At 41.8% G+C, this 18,772-nt stretch overlaps 1 protein-coding gene across 2 annotated transcripts in view; it reads right to left on the bottom strand.

Annotated features, from left to right (window-relative positions):
- Positions 1 to 18,772, bottom strand: part of prex1 (phosphatidylinositol-3,4,5-trisphosphate-dependent Rac exchange factor 1) — a 216,356-nt gene that overhangs the window by 42,533 nt on the left and 155,051 nt on the right. For both annotated transcript variants that reach the window (XM_061889796.1, XM_061889798.1), the window contains exons 20-24: positions 17,544 to 17,683; positions 10,000 to 10,132; positions 8,298 to 8,473; positions 8,069 to 8,230; positions 7,798 to 8,008 (exon numbers count right to left, since the gene is read on the bottom strand). In XM_061889796.1, coding sequence (XP_061745780.1) covers positions 7,798 to 8,008; positions 8,069 to 8,230; positions 8,298 to 8,473; positions 10,000 to 10,132; positions 17,544 to 17,683 — 822 coding nt within the window. The remainder of the gene's footprint in view (positions 1 to 7,797; positions 8,009 to 8,068; positions 8,231 to 8,297; positions 8,474 to 9,999; positions 10,133 to 17,543; positions 17,684 to 18,772) is intronic.

Genomic DNA, 18,772 nt, shown 5'->3' with positions numbered 1-18,772 from the left:
TCACTGGTGTGGAGAGTGTTTGGCATTTTTCCCGTCATGCATTGCAGTGGATTTCAATGGGTGTAATTTTGAGGTTTTTTTTGTTTGTTTTTTCCGTGGTTGGACATTTTTTTATAATATTCACAAAGTTCAGTGATCAGGTTGTGTTGTGCGTGACCGTGTGTGTTGACCACATTTTTTATTTTTCTTTGCGACATGACTGAGGAAGGTTGTTTAGATTGGGTCAAATAAATATATGCTGTGCCGTTTTAGTTTCAAAATACAATTAATGCTCATTGACTGCCTCCCCTCAATGTCAGCAAACAGACTGTGGGATATTTAAAAAAGTGTTTTTGGAGATGTGTGGACACATGAGCGCCAACATCTGCTTGAAACAACTGCTGAGCAGATGTGAAACCAAAGCCTCCAGGAGACAGTCTAGACGTCTTTCATGACACAACCACTGAGCACGGGGAGGAATGCAAAATGGTAAACAGAAAAGATGGCCGGCGACGGTGATGACGAAGGCATTCCAGGAAAGACAACTTTGGAAACGTCTTTTCTAGAGCCATCACGCTGTACTCGCTTCGAGTCTGAAATGTCCACTTTCCTTGAATGCAGCACCGTGACGACAATACAATACAGTGATGACATAATGCTGTGGCTGTAGGCAACCCCCTGATTGCGTTATGAGAGCTTTATCTACCTCTACATGCACTTTACAATGTTGCTGATCCGCTGTTGGGCTGTGGCTCTAGGCAACCTCCAGAAGTATTATTATTTTTTTTGTATATGTTAACTGAACAAGATGGCAGTAGCTACTTTTAAACAATTAAAGCAACTTTATTTACCTCAGTATGCGCTTTAAAATTCCAGCAGTTGTCATGTGTTTCACTTGATGACTCGGCAGTTTGCTTAATGCTATTACAACATTGGTTCTGTTGATAAAAATGGTAATAAATGACCATGTGATCAAAGTTTTTCAGCCCATTTTCTTATGCACTCCAAATGATTACAAAAGTTTAAAAATGCATTTAATTAATATGATATGTATAATATATATACGTCCAAAATATGATACAAATGCAACATAATAAATACGAAAAATATACACATAAATGTTATAAATCAAATAAATACAAATTATATATATATATATTAGGGCTGGGCAACGATTAAAAATTTTAATCGAAGTTAATCGCACTATTTCGCTGATTAATCGCGATTAACTGCATTGTATACGCAAAGCCCAATAATGAATTCAAAAGTAGTGTGTAGTGCACCTTTATTGGAATTTTCCCCCACATGAACAAAAGCGCCAAAACATTTGTTGTGCAAAAACAATTTAAATCAGTCCTTGTTAAACAGTAGCAGTTAAATAGCATATTTTATTAAAATACACTCAAAAAATGTAAATACAAACATTTAAGCTTATTACTACCACTGCCACGGTATTTAAGTTATCGTGTTTGTTATGGAAAATAAATATAATCTACATACAAATCTCAGAGCCACAATCATTACATCTGAACAGGCAATTTCTGAGGTAACAGCAGAAACATTTTTTTTTATCAGGGATCTTATGTTTAAAAAACCTATATTATCGGTAGTGGGCTGTTTTAGGGAATTTTTGATCAAATGATCCGTAGTAGCAATATTAATAATGTTGTGTTTATTCTGCGTAGTGCACTTAAAATAATTATGACCATATCTAGGAATTGATATGATGGGAATTTCCCGATTGTTTGCTTGGTGCTTTGATAAACTGAACGCATATACATGGTACTATATTGTGACGTTATGAGCCAGGGAATAAAATAACTACCCTACCCAGCATGCAACAGGAGTGACGAGCATGCGCGGTAGCCCGGTATAGGTTGTGTCGCCATGACGGCATCTTGTATGTTGTGATATGCACGCTTTGAAAGCAAACGTTAAGAACTCAGCCAACATTCCTCGTCTGCATTATTCATAAATAGACGGACAACACATATACTCCGCTGCTTCACAGGCCGCTGGATGTAGCCGGCAAAGTATTCCCATGCTAGCTAGTCGGTCTGGCAAGCACGTGTCATTCAGTCCAAAACGGCCCGATCTATCCACATTCAGAATTGTCTGGCGGTCGTAAGTGATCCCGGAGTGACCACACTGTAAGCCAGCCATGAAATTTGCAGAATTGTCCGGTATTTTTGCCAAATGTTCCATCTTTACCAAGAGCCCCTCGACGCCGGGCGACGCCATCTTGTTAAGAAAAGGCGTTAACAAAATAAAAGTATGTAAACAACATACGCAAATGTGCGATAAAATAATTGTTGGCATTAATAGATTGTTGAGTTAACTCATAATTAACGCACTAATTTGCCCACCCCTAATATATATATATATATATATATATATCCATCCATCCATCCATCCATCATCTTCCGCTTATCCGAGGTCGGGTCGCGGGGGCAGCAGCCTAAGCAGGGAAGCCCAGACTTCCCTCTCTCCAGTCACTTCGTCTAGCTCTTCCCGGGGGATCTCGAGGCGTTCCCAGGCCAGCCGGGAGACATAGTCTTCCCAACGTGTATATATATATATATATATATATATATATATATATATATATATATATATATATATATATATATATATATATATATATATATATAAATACATATATAAATCAAAAAAATATACACATAAATATCCATCCATCCATTTTCTACAGCTTATTCCCTTTCGGGGTCGCGGGGGGCGCTGGCGCCTATCTCAGCTACAATCGGGCGGAAGGCGGGGTACACCCTGGACAAGTCGCCACCTCATCGCAGGGCCAACACAGACAGACAGACAACATTCACACTCACATTCACACAATAGGGCCAATTTAGTGTTGCCAATCAACCTATCCCCATGTGCATGTTTTTGGAAGTGGGAGGAAGCCGGAGTACCCGGAGGGAACCCACGCATTCACGGGGAGAACATGCAAACTCCACACAGAAAGTTCCCGAGCCTGGATTTGAACCCAGGACTGCAGGAACTTCGTATTGTGAGGCAGACGCACTAACCCCTCTGCCACCGTGAAGCCTACACATAAATATATACATATAAAATGTATAAACAATACAATTAATTTAACAGTATGATTAATGTATACATTATACAACATATCAATTATACAATTAAATGGATATTACAATATATGTATATTTTATAATATAAGTTATTATAAAAACACCATACAATTAACTGAATAATATGATTAAAATATAATATGTGTTATTATTAAAACATAAATGACACACTTAAATGAATAATACCATAAATGTGTAATATTATCAGAAAAATAAAAAATGACACAATTACATTTATAGTATAATATTTGTGCAATATGTAATATACATTATCATAAAAATATTACACATATACACAATTAAATTAATATCATGGTAATTAGTTAATATGTATTAAATAAATTAAATTCAAATGATTAGTCAAGTTAAAACATACATTGTGTGTTATAACATATTCATTAGAAAAATACAAATGATACAATTACATTTTTGGTATGATATCTGTGCAATATATAATGTACATTATCATTCAAATACTATACATATTCACAATATATACAATTAAAATTATATTATGATATGTAATTAATATTTGATCAATTAATCCAAAAGATTAATAAAGTTAAAAAAAAAATATGACATTGTATTAATATGATAAATGTATAGTATATGTAATATCAGAAATGTATAGATCCATCCATCCATCCATCCATCATCTTCCGCTTATCCGAGGTCGGGTCGCGGGGGCAGCAGCCTAAGCAGGGAAGCCCAGACTTCCCTATCTCCAGCCACTTCGTCTAGCTCTTCCCGGGGGATCCCGAGGCGTTCCCAGGCCAGCCGGGAGACATAGTCTTTCCAACGTGTCCTGGGTCTTCCCCGTGGCCTCCTACCAGCTGGACGTGCCCTAAACACATCCCTAGGGAGGCGTTCGGGTGGCATCCTGACCAGATGCCCGAACCACCTCATCTGGCTCCTCTCGATGTGGAGGAGCAGCGGCTTTACGTTGAGCTCCTCCCGGATGGCAGAGCTTCTCACCCTATCTCTAAGGGAGAGCCCCGCCACCCGGCGGAGGAAACTCATTTCGGCCGCTTGTACCCGTGATCTTATCCTTTCGGTCATGACCCAAAGCTCATGACCATAGGTGAGGATGGGAACGTAGATCGACCGGTAAATTGAGAGCTTTGCCTTCCGGCTCAGCTCCTTCTTCACCACAACGGATCGATACAACGTCCGCATTACTGAAGACGCCGCACCGATCCGCCTGTCGATCTCACGATCCACTCTTCCCCCACTCGTGAACAAGACTCCTAGGTACTTGAACTCCTCCACTTGGGGCAGGGTCTCCTCCCCAACCCGGAGATGGCACTCCACCCTTTTCCGGGCGAGAACCATGGACTCGGACTTGGAGGTGCTGATTCTCATTCCGGTCGCTTCACACTCGGCTGCGAACCGATCCAGTGAGAGCTGAAGATCCCGGCCAGATGAAGCCATCAGGACTACATCATCTGCAAAAAGCAGAGACCTAATCCCGTGGCCACCAAACCGGAACCCCTCAACGCCTTGACTGCGCCTAGAAATTCTGTCCATAAAAGTTATGAACAGAATCGGTGACAAAGGACAGCCTTGGCGGAGTCCAACCTTCACTGGAAACGTGTCCGACTTACTGCCAGCAATGCGGACCAAGCTCTGACACTGATCATACAGGGAGCGGACTGCCACAATAAGACATTCCGATACCCCATACTCTCTGAGCACTCCCCACAGGACTTCCCGAGGGACACGGTCGAATGCCTTCTCCAAGTCCACAAAGCACATGTAGACTGGTTGGGCAAACTCCCATGCACCCTCAAGAACCCTGCCGAGAGTATAGAGCTGGTCCACAGTTCCACGACCAGGACGAAAACCACACTGTTCCTCCTGAATCCGAGGTTCGACTATCCGGCGAAGCCTCCTCTCCAGTACACCTGAATAAACCTTACCGGGAAGGCTGAGGAGTGTGATCCCACGATAGTTGGAACACACCCTCCGGTCCCCCTTCTTAAAGAGAGGAACCACCACCCCGGTCTGCCAATCCAGAGGTACCGCCCCCGATGTCCACGCGATGCTGCAGAGTCTTGTCAACCAAGACAGCCCCACAGCATCCAGAGCCTTAAGGAACTCCGGGCGGATCTCATCCACCCCCGGGGCCTTGCCGCCGAGGAGCTTTTTAACTACCTCAGAGACCTCAGCCCCAGAAATAGGAGAGTCCACTACAGATTCCCCAGGCACCGCTTCCTCAAAGAAAGACGTGTTGGTGGGATTGAGGAGGTCTTCGAAGTATTCCCTCCACCGATCCACAACATCCGCAGTCGAAGTCAGCAGAACACCATCCGCACCATACACGGTGTTGATAGTGCACTGCTTCCCCTTCCTGAGGCGCCGTATGGTGGTCCAGAATCGCTTCGAAGCCGTCCGGAAGTCGTTTTCCATGGCTTCCCCGAACTCTTCCCATGTCCGAGTTTTTGCCTCCGCGACCGCTAAAGCTGCACACCGCTTGGCCCGTCGGTACCCGTCCACTGCCTCCGGAGTCCTATGAGCCAAAAGAACCCGATAGGACTCCTTCTTCAGCTTGACGGCATCCCTCACTGCTGGTGTCCACCAACGGGTTCTGGGATTACCGCCACGACAGGCACCAACAACCTTGCGGCCACAGCTCCAATCAGCCGCCTCGACAATAGAGGTTCGGAACATGGTCCACTCGGACTCAATGTCCCGCACCTCCCTCGTGACATGTTCAAAGTTCTCCCGGAGGTGTGAATTGAAACTCTCTCTGACAGGAGACTCTGCCAGACGTTCCCAGCAGACCCTCACAATGCGCTTGGGCCTGCCAGGTCTGTCCGGCATCCTCCCCCACCATCGCAGCCAACTCACCACCAGGTGGTGATCGGTAGAAAGCTCCGCCCCTCTCTTCACCCGAGTGTCCAAAACATGAGGCCGCAAATCCGATGACACAACTACAAAGTCGATCATGGAACTGCGGCCTAGGGTGTCCTGGTGCCAAGTGCACATATGGACACCCTTATGTTTGAACATGGTGTTTGTTATCGACAAACTGTGACGAGCACAAAAGTCCAATAACAAAACACCACTCGGGTTTAGATCCGGGCGACCATTCTTCCCAATCACGCCTCTCCAGGTTTCACTGTCGTTGCCAACATGAGCGTTGAAGTCTCCCAGTAGGACAAGGGAATCACCCGGAGGAGCACTTTCCAGTACTCCCTCGAGTGTACCCAAAAAGGGTGGGTATTCTGAACTGCTGTTTGGTGCGTAAGCACAAACAACAGTCAGGACCCGTCCCCCCACCCGAAGGCGAAGGGAAGCTACCCTCTCGTCCACTGGGTTGAACTCAAACGTACAGGCTTTGAGCCGGGGGGCAACCAGAATTGCCACCCCAGCCCGTCGCCTCTCACTGCCGGCAACGCCAGAGTGGAAGAGGGTCCAGTCCCTCTCGAGAGAACTGGTTCCAGAGCCCTTGCTGTGCGTCGAGGTGAGTCCGACTATATCCAGCCGGAACTTCTCTACCTCGCGCACTAGCTCAGGCTCCTTCCCCCCCAGTGAGGTGACGTTCCACGTCCCAAGAGCTAGCTTCTGTAGCCGAGGATCGGACCGCCAAGTGCCCTGCCTTCGGCTGCCGCCCAGCTCACAATGCACCCGACCTCTATGGCCCCTCCTATGAGTGGTGAGCCCATTGGAGGGATGACCCACGTTGCCTCTTCGGGCTGTGCCCGGCCGGGCCCCATGGGAACAGGCCCGACCACCAGGCGCTCGCCATCGTGCCCCAACTCCGGGCCTGGCTCCAGAGCGGGGCCCCGGTGACCCACGTCCGGGCGAGGGAAATCTGGGTTCATTTCGTTGTAATTCCATAGAAGTCTTTGAGCTGCTCTTTGTCTGATCACTCACCTAGGACCTGTTTGTCTTGGGAGACCCTACCAGGGGGCATGAAAACCCCCAGACAACATAGCTCCTAGGATCATTGGGACACGCAAACTCCTCTACCACGGTAAGGTAGCAGCTCAGAGAGGAGATGTATAGATCATGAAACTAAATTAATAAAAATATAGAATATAGAAAAAATGACAGTCAAATAAAAGTTATAAAAATATATGTATTATATAACTAAATTGATAATGTGATACATAATGTACATTATAAAATATATAAAAATGCAACTAAATTAACAGTATGATAAATGTTCAATAAATAAAATATATTTTACAAAACATATATTATACAATTTAATGGATAATATTTATATATTATATAATATAAAGTATCATAAAAATACCATACAATAAATGAATGATATAAAATATGTTAATATAAAATTGTAAAGGAAACAATCAAATAAATATTATCGTAAATGTGTAATATTACTAGAAAAATATGAATGATACAATTACATTTATTGTACGATATTTGTGCAATATGTAACATACATTATCATTAAAATCAATAAATATATTCACAATATATACAATTAAATTCATATTATAATAATTATGTAATAAATTAAATAAATATACAAAAATATATAATATCATATAAAAATATATAATTTACACAAATAATTAGGTTGTTATATTTATTGAGTTTCTCTCCATTTTTACTTGATTTTAATGACTAAAAACTATAGAGTATTTACACCATGTCAGATTTTTTTCTTTGCTGGATGAACCATTTGATCACATTTCCAACATGAACACTTGACAAAATTGCGGCACAGTACCTTGGTCCGGGTCCAGACCAAAAAAGGAGTTCTTGCGCCCAAAGCGAATGCTGAAGGTCCTGCCGGCCGAGGTAGCACTTTTGGGGTAGGAGACCTGCATGAGGTTGACGTGACAGTTGGTGGGCACAAAGTCCATGCAGCCCAGCGGGTGAGGTGGCACGCCGGCCTGCCTGAAGGTGGGCCAGGCCATGTTCCGCAGCTCCAGGGAGAACTGGACATAAAGCACGGTGAATGCTTTCGCCGGGGGGCACCATCTTGCTTTGGGAGGTACCTGCTGGTAGCTGCTAATCCGCCGTCGGATGCTGTCCAGCTTGGTGTCGCAGATGTGTCGGAACTCGTACTGGGGCATGGTGACCACCTTGTGGCTCTGGGAGATGAGCTGGCTGCAGTTGCTGACAAAGAGCTGGTCGTCTCCGCAAAAGGCCTCCAGAATCTGCCGACAGGGAGGAACTGTAGGAGGCGCTGTTTCCCACCTGCTGACGGACACCACGAGGCGCTACCTTGGCGGCCAGGCCGAAGCAGCCTTTGGGCTCCACCATCTTCTCCAGGACATGACTCTTGATCCCCGCGGTGCTGACGTACTCGTAGAGGACGCCGTGCTCCAGGTGGACGTTGTCCACGGTCAAGTTGACCAGCGGCGTGTCGTCGGAGAGCGACAGGCTTCTTAGTCTGTAATCTGTCCACAAAGACATGACCTCAAATATATTTATGTTGATTATTATTTATTATTATTATTATTATTACATCTATATTTTATTATTATCATCGTTGTTATATATTTACTTTGAATTGCCTTCATTATTTTATCTATTGTTATTTTCAATGCTTGTAATTGTAATTTTTTATGTGGAGCACTCTGAAAACAGTTTGTTAATAGAACTATATTTATTTTCAGTCATATATATATATATATATATATATATATATATATATATATATATATATATATATATATTATATATACATACATATATATATATATATACATATACAGTATGTGTGCGCGTGTGTGTGTATATACACACATAGTATTTATATACGTATATTTGTATTAGTATATATTATTTAAATATTTATAATTTTATTATTATACATAATTATTACTATTATGTTACTATTAGTAGCTGTGGAGTACTGTCAAACTCGTTTGCACTTGCACTTGCATGGCTTAATCTTTGAGACAACCATACCATACGCCACCCGCGACCCCAAAGGGAATAAGCGGTAGAAAATGGATGGATGGATGTTACTATTAGTATTGTATCATTTTTTTCTATCATTATCATTATTATTTTGTATTATGACACTATATATACATATAAATACAGTGTACAGTATACAATTATACTGTATTATACATTTTATTTTATTATTATAATTACTATTATTTATTTTTCATTCATGTTAATATTTTATATGTTGTTATTTTAAATGCATGTAATTGATATACTTTATTTTATTTTTTATGTGAAGCAATCTGGAAACTGTTAATAGGGCTATATTTATTTATATTTTTATGATCATATTATAAGCATATATATGTGTATGCACATGTCTCTCTCATATATATATATAATTTTAGATTTTATTTTGTATTATTATATAATATACATATATGATTATTTTTGTATTATTTTTCTATCATTATCATTTTTTAATAAATTTTTGTATTTTATCTATGATTATTTCAAACAATATGTTGTATGTATGTATATATAACATATATATGTATGTATACAACATTTATATATTTATTATTTTATTATAAATGGTATTGTATTATTGTTATTTATATCTAATTCATGTTATTATTCTGTTTATTGTTACTTTAAATGCTTGTAGTTTATATAGTTTATATCGTTTTTTAATGTGCAGCACTCTGGAAACAGTTTGTCAATAGTGCTATATAAACAAGGTGGATTTGGATTTAGATTTTAAAATAATTTTTCCTCCATATTTCCTAACTTCCCAGTTCCTTGAATGCAGCATTGCCACAATACGTGCTCATCAAATGTAGGATTTTTCAAAACTGTCTGGTCTACCCGTCGCACAATGGCAATATGATGCTGTTTGTACGTAGTACGGCTGTGGCTGTAGGCAACCCCCTGATGTAGATGATTTATTTTTAACGTCACAAAATGGCAGCAGCTTCCTCTGAAGTATCATAAGTGATCATTGGGTGCATACTGCAATCCTTCTCACCAGTCCGATTGGTGCCGTTCTCCTCCTCGTGGTCGGAGTTGTACTTCCTGAACGCGTCCTCCTCCTCCTCGGACGTGGTCCGCTTGTGCCGCAGCTCTTCCACATCTTCGAAGGTGCGGTAAACCCACTGACACTGTAGCCAAACACAAATATGTGCAAATATTTACTAATTTCATCACTCCTGACGAAGAACGGTCCACTGCAGTAGCAGGCTGCGGCCAGCAGAGGGTGCAGTGAATTAGGAAACAGGAGTTCAAGTAGGAAAAAAACATATTTATTTGATTTATTTCATATTGCATGCAGGACTGACATTTTAGCTCCAGTTGGTTCGTGTGTTAAAATAAATATTGACAATGTGTTTTAGTTTGGCACTCCAGGTTGCCATGGTTTTGATTTTAAAAGCTTTGATGGAGGAAAACAGGACCATGAGATTATAGAATAAAATATACGATACGATATAATGTCAAATGGTTTTGTTTTCAATAACAAAAACATCTTTTAAAAAGTGATATAATTAGTATTATTGAATATTTATTCATTTTTATTTCAGTTTTAGTTTTTTTTAATTTTGTTGTATTGAATTATTATTATTGGTTGTTTTGATCTATTTGTATTTTATTTCTTGTATCTATTTTATTATTATTTGTATTTACATCAAAATAACTACTACATGTATTTTGATTTATCTTATTATATGTATTAACAAATGTGTTATGTTTAATTTTGTGTTATCAATATTTTAAATTTGTATTTCGCATTATTTCAATTAAAATTTCCCTCAAAACACAAATTCAGCAGAAATAAGCGTAAAAAAATATGACAATTCCACATTTTACTTAAATAGAAATATGCTAATGGAATTACAACGAAATGAACCCAGATTTCCCTCGCCCGGACGTGGGTCACCGGGGCCCCGCTCTGGAGCCAGGCCCGGAGTTGGGGCACGATGGCGAGCGCCTGGTGGTCGGGCCTGTTCCCATGGGGCCCGGCCGGGCACAGCCCGAAGAGGCAACGTGGGTCATCCCTCCAATGGGCTCACCACTCATAGGAGGGGCCATAGAGGTCGGGTGCATTGTGAGCTGGGCGGCAGCCGAAGGCAGGGCACTTGGCGGTCCGATCCTCGGCTACAGAAGCTGGCTCTTGGGACGTGGAACGTCACCTCACTGGGGGGGAAGGAGCCTGAGCTAGTGCGCGAGGTAGAGAAGTTCCGGCTGGATATAGTCGGACTCACCTCGACGCACAGCAAGGGCTCTGGAACCAGTTCTCTCGAGAGGGACTGGACCCTCTTCCACTCTGGCGTTGCCGGCAGTGAGAGGCGACGGGCTGGGGTGGCAATTCTGGTTGCCCCCCGGCTCAAAGCCTGTACGTTTGAGTTCAACCCAGTGGACGAGAGGGTAGCTTCCCTTCGCCTTCGGGTGGGGGGACGGATCCTGACTGTTGTTTGTGCTTACGCACCAAACAGCAGTTCAGAATACCCACCCTTTTTGGGTACACTCGAGGGAGTACTGGAAAGTGCTCCTCCGGGTGATTCCCTTGTCCTACTGGGAGACTTCAACGCTCATGTTGGCAACGACAGTGAAACCTGGAGAGGCGTGATTGGGAAGAATGGTCGCCCGGATCTAAACCCGAGTGGTGTTTTGTTATTAGACTTTTGTGCTCGTCACAGTTTGTCGATAACAAACACCATGTTCAAACATAAGGGTGTCCATATGTGCACTTGGCACCAGGACACCCTAGGCCGCAGCTCCATGATCGACTTTGTAGTTGTGTCATCGGATTTGCGGCCTTATGTTTTGGACACTCGGGTGAAGAGAGGGGCGGAGCTTTCTACCGATCACCACCTGGTGGTGAGTTGGCTGCGATGGTGGGGGAGGATGCCGGACAGACCTGGCAGGCCCAAGCGCATTGTGAGGGTCTGCTGGGAACGTCTGGCAGAGTCTCCTGTCAGAGAGAGTTTCAATTCACACCTCCGGGAGAACTTTGAACATGTCACGAGGGAGGTGCGGGACATTGAGTCCGAGTGGACCATGTTCCGAACCTCTATTGTCGAGGCGGCTGATTGGAGCTGTGGCCGCAAGGTTGTTGGTGCCTGTCGTGGCGGTAATCCCAGAACTCGTTGGTGGACACCAGCAGTGAGGGATGCCGTCAAGCTGAAGAAGGAGTCCTATCGGGTTCTTTTGGCTCATAGGACTCCGGAGGCAGTGGACGGGTACCGACGGGCCAAGCGGTGTGCAGCTTTAGCGGTCGCGGAGGCAAAAACTCGGACATGGGAAGAGTTCGGGGAAGCCATGGAAAACGACTTCCGGACGGCTTCGAAGCGATTCTGGACCACCATACGGCGCCTCAGGAAGGGGAAGCAGTGCACTATCAACACCGTGTATGGTGCGGATGGTGTTCTGCTGACTTCGACTGCGGATGTTGTGGATCGGTGGAGGGAATACTTCGAAGACCTCCTCAATCCCACCAACACGTCTTTCTTTGAGGAAGCGGTGCCTGGGGAATCTGTAGTGGACTCTCCTATTTCTGGGGCTGAGGTCGCTGAGGTAGTTAAAAAGCTCCTCGGCGGCAAGGCCCCGGGGGTGGATGAGATCCGCCCGGAGTTCCTTAAGGCTCTGGATGCTGTGGGGCTGTCTTGGTTGACAAGACTCTGCAGCATCGCGTGGACATCGGGGGCGGTACCTCTGGATTGGCAGACCGGGGTGGTGGTCCCTCTCTTTAAGAAGGGGGACCGGAGGGTGTGTTCCAACTATCGTGGGATCACACTCCTCAGCCTTCCCGGTAAGGTTTATTCAGGTGTACTGGAGAGGAGGCTTCGCCGGATAGTCGAACCTCGGATTCAGGAGGAACAGTGTGGTTTTCGTCCTGGTCGTGGAACTGTGGACCAGCTCTATACTCTCGGCAGGGTTCTTGAGGGTGCATGGGAGTTTGCCCAACCAGTCTACATGTGCTTTGTGGACTTGGAGAAGGCATTCGACCGTGTCCCTCGGGAAGTCCTGTGGGGAGTGCTCAGAGAGTATGGGGTATCGGAATGTCTTATTGTGGCAGTCCGCTCCCTGTATGATCAGTGTCAGAGCTTGGTCCGCATTGCTGGCAGTAAGTCGGACACGTTTCCAGTGAAGGTTGGACTCCGCCAAGGCTGTCCTTTGTCACCGATTCTGTTCATAACTTTTATGGACAGAATTTCTAGGCGCAGTCAAGGCGTTGAGGGGTTCCGGTTTGGTGGCCACGGGATTAGGTCTCTGCTTTTTGCAGATGATGTAGTCCTGATGGCTTCATCTGGCCGGGATCTTCAGCTCTCACTGGATCGGTTCGCAGCCGAGTGTGAAGCGACTGGAATGAGAATCAGCACCTCCAAGTCCGAGTCCATGGTTCTCGCCCGGAAAAGGGTGGAGTGCCATCTCCGGGTTGGGGAGGAGACCCTGCCCCAAGTGGAGGAGTTCAAGTACCTAGGAGTCTTGTTCACGAGTGGGGGAAGAGTGGATCGTGAGATCGACAGGCGGATCGGTGCGGCGTCTTCAGTAATGCGGACGTTGTATCGATCCGTTGTGGTGAAGAAGGAGCTGAGCCGGAAGGCAAAGCTCTCAATTTACCGGTCGATCTACGTTCCCATCCTCACCTATGGTCATGAGCTTTGGGTCATGACCGAAAGGATAAGATCACGGGTACAAGCGGCCGAAATGAGTTTCCTCCGCCGTGTGGCGGGGCTCTCCCTTAGAGATAGGGTGAGAAGCTCTGCCATCCGGGAGGAGCTCAACGTAAAGCCGCTGCTCCTCCACATCGAGAGGAGCCAGATGAGGTGGTTCGGGCATCTGGTCAGGATGCCACCCGAACGCCTCCCTAGGGATGTGTTTAGGGCACGTCCAGCTGGTAGGAGGCCACGGGGAAGACCCAGGAACCGTTGGAAAGACTATGTCTCCCGGCTGGCCTGGGAACGCCTCGGGATCCCCCGGGAAGAGCTAGACGAAGTGGCTGGAGATAGGGAAGTCTGGGCTTCCCTGCTTAGGCTGCTGCCCCCGCGACCCGACCTCGGATAAGCGGAAGATGATGGATGGATGGATGGATGGAAGAAATATGCTACGTGGGCTGAAAAATAACTCCATTACTTTGGGGTGCAAATCTGAATAAAGCTGCAAAATATGATATATATTTTTTAACTTGACTCTGACCTCAATGGACACGCCCATACTCATGATGGACACGCCCACACTCATGATCTATGATGTCACGATCTGTCTTTTTAGGTGAAACTGCTTTTATTGTTGTTCCTTGATGGGGGTCTGCTCTTTTTATATCTTTGTGTCTTGTACGTACATACATCCATCCATCCATCCATTTTCTACCGCTTATTCCCTTTCGGGGTCGCGGGGGGCGCTGGCGCCTATCTCAGCTACAATCGGGCGGAAGGCAGGGTACACCCTTGACAAGTCGCCACCACATCGCAGGGCCAACACAGATAGACAGACAACATTCACACTCACATTCACACACTAGGGCCAATTTAGTGTTGCCAATCAACCTATCCCCAGGTGCATGTCTTTGGAAGTGGGAGGAAGCCGGAGTACCCGGAGGGAACCCACGCATTCACGGGGAGAACATGCAAACTCCACACAGAAAGATCCCGAGCCTGGATTTGAACCCAGGACTGCAGGAACTTCGTATTGTGAGGCAGACGCACTAACCCCTCTGCCACCGTGAAGCCCACGTACATACATACATATATGTATATATATATATATATATATATATATATGTATGTATATATATATATATATATAAATATATATATACATATATATATATACATATATATACATATATATATATATATGTATATATATATATATATATATATATGTATATATATATATATATATATATATATATATATATATATATATATATATATATATATAATTAGAAAATACAAAACCCGTTTCCATATGAGTTGGGAAATTGTGTTCGATGTAAATATAAACGGAATACAATGATTTGCAAATCCTTTTCAACCCATATTCAATTGAATGCACTACAAAGACAAGATATTTGATCTTCAAACTAAAAACTTTAATTTTTTTTGCAAATAATAATTATATTCGAATTTCAAGGCTGCAACACGTGCCAAAGTAGTTGGGAAAGGGCATGTTCACCACCTTTTCTTTTAACAACACTCAATAAACTAAAGAAAATAATTGTTGAAGCTTTGAAAGTGGAATTATTTCCCATTCCTGTTTTATGTAGAGCTTCAGTCGTTCAACAGTCCGGGGTCTCCGCTGTCGTATTTTAAGCTTCATACTGCGTCACACATTTTTGATGGGAGACAGGTCTGGACTGCAGGCGGGCCAGGAAAGTAACCGCACTCTTTTTTTTACGAAGCCACGCAGTTGTAACACGTGCTGAATGTGGCTTGGCATTGTCTTGCTGAAATAAGCAGGGGCTTCCATGAAAAAGACGGCGCTTAGATGGCAGCATATGTTGTTCCAAAACCTGTATGTACCTTTCAGCATTAATGGTGCCTTCACAGATGTGTAAGTTACCCATGCCTTGGGCACTAATGCACCCCCATACCATCACAGATGCTGGCTTTTGTCGATAACAGTCTGGATGGTTCGCTTCCCCTTTGATCCGGAAGAAACAATGTCGAATATTTCCAAAAACAATTTGAAATCTGGACTCGTCAGACCACAGAACACTTTTCCACTTTGCATCAGTCCATCTTAGATGATCTCAGGCCCAGAGAAGCCGGCGGCGTTTGTTGATGTTTTTGATAAATGGCTTTCGCTTTGCATAGTAAAGCTTTAACTTGCACTTACAGATGTAGCGACAAACTGCATTTAGTGAAAGTGGTTTTCTGAAGTGTTGCTGAGCCCATGTGGTGATATCCTTTAGAGATTGATGTCGGTTTTTGATACAGTGCCGTCTGAGGGATCGAAGGTCACAGTCATTCAATGTTGGTTTCCGGCCATGCCGCTTACGTGGAGTGATTTCTCCAGATTCTCTGAACCTTTTGATGATATCATGGACCATAGATGTTGAAATCCCTAAATTTCTTGCAATTGCACTTTGAGAAACATTGTTCTTAAACTGTTTGACTATTTGCTCACACAGTTGTGGACAAAGGGGTGTACCTCGCCCCATCCTTTCTTGTGAAAGACTGAGCATTTTTTGGGAAGCTGTTTTTATACCCGAAAATGGCACCCACCTGTTCCCAATTAGCCTGCACACCTGTGGGATGTTCCAAATAAGTGTTTGATGAGCATTCCTCAACTTTATCAGTATTTATTGCTACCTTTCCCAACTTCTTTGTCACGTGTTGCAGGCATCAAATTCTAAAGTTAATGATTATTTGCAGTTTGAACATCAAATATCTTGTCTTTGTAGTGCATTCAATTGAATATGGGTTGAAAAGGATTTGCAAATCATTGTATTTTGTTTATATTTACATCTAACACAATTTCCCAACTCATATGGAAACGGGGTTTGTACAAAAAATATATATTTATAAAATACACACACACACACACACACACACACACATAAATATATATATATATATATATATATATATATATATATATACATATATATATATATATATATGTAGTATATGTATATATATTATGGCTGCGAATCTTTGGGTGTCCGACGATTCGATTCAAAATCTTTTTTTTTTTCAATTCAACACGATTCTCGATTCAAAAACGATTTTTTTCCCAATTTAAAAGGATTCTCTATTCATTCACTACATAAGATTTCAGCAGCATCTACCCCAGTCTGCTGACATGCAAGCAGAGTAGTAGATTTTTGTAAAAAGCTTTTATAATTGTAAAGGACATTTTTTTATCAACTGATTGCAATAATGTAAATTTGTTTTAACTCTTAAACGAACCAAAAATATGACTTATTTTATCTTTGTGAAAACATTGGAAACAGTGTGTTGTCAAGCTTATGAGATGCAATGCAAATGTAAGCCACTGTGACACTATTGTTCTTTATTTTTATTTTTATTATAAAAGTCTAATGATAATGTCAATGAGGGATTTTTCATCACTGTTATGCTGAAAATATAACTAATATTGATACTGTTGTTGATAATATTTATTTTTGTTTCACTACTTTTGGTTTGTGCTGCGTCGTGTTCGTGTCTTCTCTCAATTGCTCTGTTTATTGCAGTTCTGAGTGTTGCTGGGTCAGGTTTGGTTTTGGAATTGGATTGCATGGTTATGGTATTGCTGTGTATTGTTTTGTTGGATTGATAAAAAAAAAAAATCGATTTAAAAAAAAAAAAGAGAATCGATTCTGAATCGCACAACGTGAGAAACGCAATTCATATTCGAATAATTTTTTTCCCACACCCCTAATATATATACACACACACATATACATATATACATATATATATATGTATATATATATATGTATACATACACATATATATATATAAATATATATATACACACATATGTATATATATATATATATATATATATATATATAAAATCATTTAGTTTGTGTGTGTGTGTATGTGTGTGTGTGTGTGTTCTCACCACTTGAGGATGGCGGAGGTGTGTGTGTTGCGCACTAAAGTGTTCCAGGACGTCTTGGTGGTCGCCGCCATTGACATTGTTGCCGTTGACCTTCAGGATGACCTGGCCGGGCTGAAGCCCCGCCCCCGCCGCCTCCAAGCCTGTGTGCGTGCCAACAGGAGAGGTCAAAGGTCAGATGGGGAGGCCCCTTAAGTCACACAATAACTCGACCACACAGGGCCCTGGAGTGGACACCCCACAGGGACACTAGTTTTTCATTATAGAATACCAATCGTTATTATTATTATTATTATTATTATACATTCAACTATATAATTAATATGTATATAGTTATCATCATCATCATCATCATCATCATTTAAACAAAACCGATAAGCAAGAATTATCATTGTAATAATATTAATTATTGAAATGAAAACCATTGTTGAATTTTAATTTTAGGTCCTACATTTAAAAAGTAAAAAGAAACATAAGGAAAAACGAATCACATTTTCCAAGGATAGTTTATCCTAAAAATATAATATAAGTCGGATATTTTCCCCACAAGAAAAGAGATTGAATATTAACAATTTAAAATACACATATATAATGTATATAAATATTCATTTGATTTTTTTTTTAAGTGTGTATTTTGGAGAAAAGGGAACATATTTTGACGGAGGGAAAAAGTACTTTTAAAATGTTTTTTTATCAAAATATATATAAAAAAACATTTATATATATATATGTATATACAGTATATACATACAAACCTATATAAATATATATACATACACATATATACACATTAACAGTTATATACATACATATATGTATATATGTATGTATATATATAATTTGGGTTGAATATTTTTTGAGTAAAAATAATAAAATATACTACATACTATAGCAATAAAGTAGAATTTATATAGACACAATACAATACATATATGTATAAATACAACACATTACATATATGTATATATAACACACATATGTATATACTTTTGAAGTAAAAAATAACTAAATACATTTATGAGTAAAAAAAATATTTAAAAAATTACAATATGGAACGGGGCATACATCTTCTAGACAAAAAGTTGGGGATAATAATTACAAATTCCATTTTGGAGCTGATTTTTTTATTTTTTATTAATAAATTATACAAAAAGTCCCTTTTTGCAGGCAAACAAAGTTAGATTTTTTCTTTTTTTTTATGTGTAAATTTGGTGTTTTTTTGAAAAACAGAA

This window comes from Nerophis ophidion, linkage group LG27, assembly GCF_033978795.1.
Source record: "Nerophis ophidion isolate RoL-2023_Sa linkage group LG27, RoL_Noph_v1.0, whole genome shotgun sequence".
Lineage (NCBI taxonomy): Eukaryota > Metazoa > Chordata > Actinopteri > Syngnathiformes > Syngnathidae > Nerophis > Nerophis ophidion.
The sequence above is the reverse complement of the archived record's forward strand: the minus strand, read 5'-3'. Positions and strand labels throughout refer to the sequence as shown.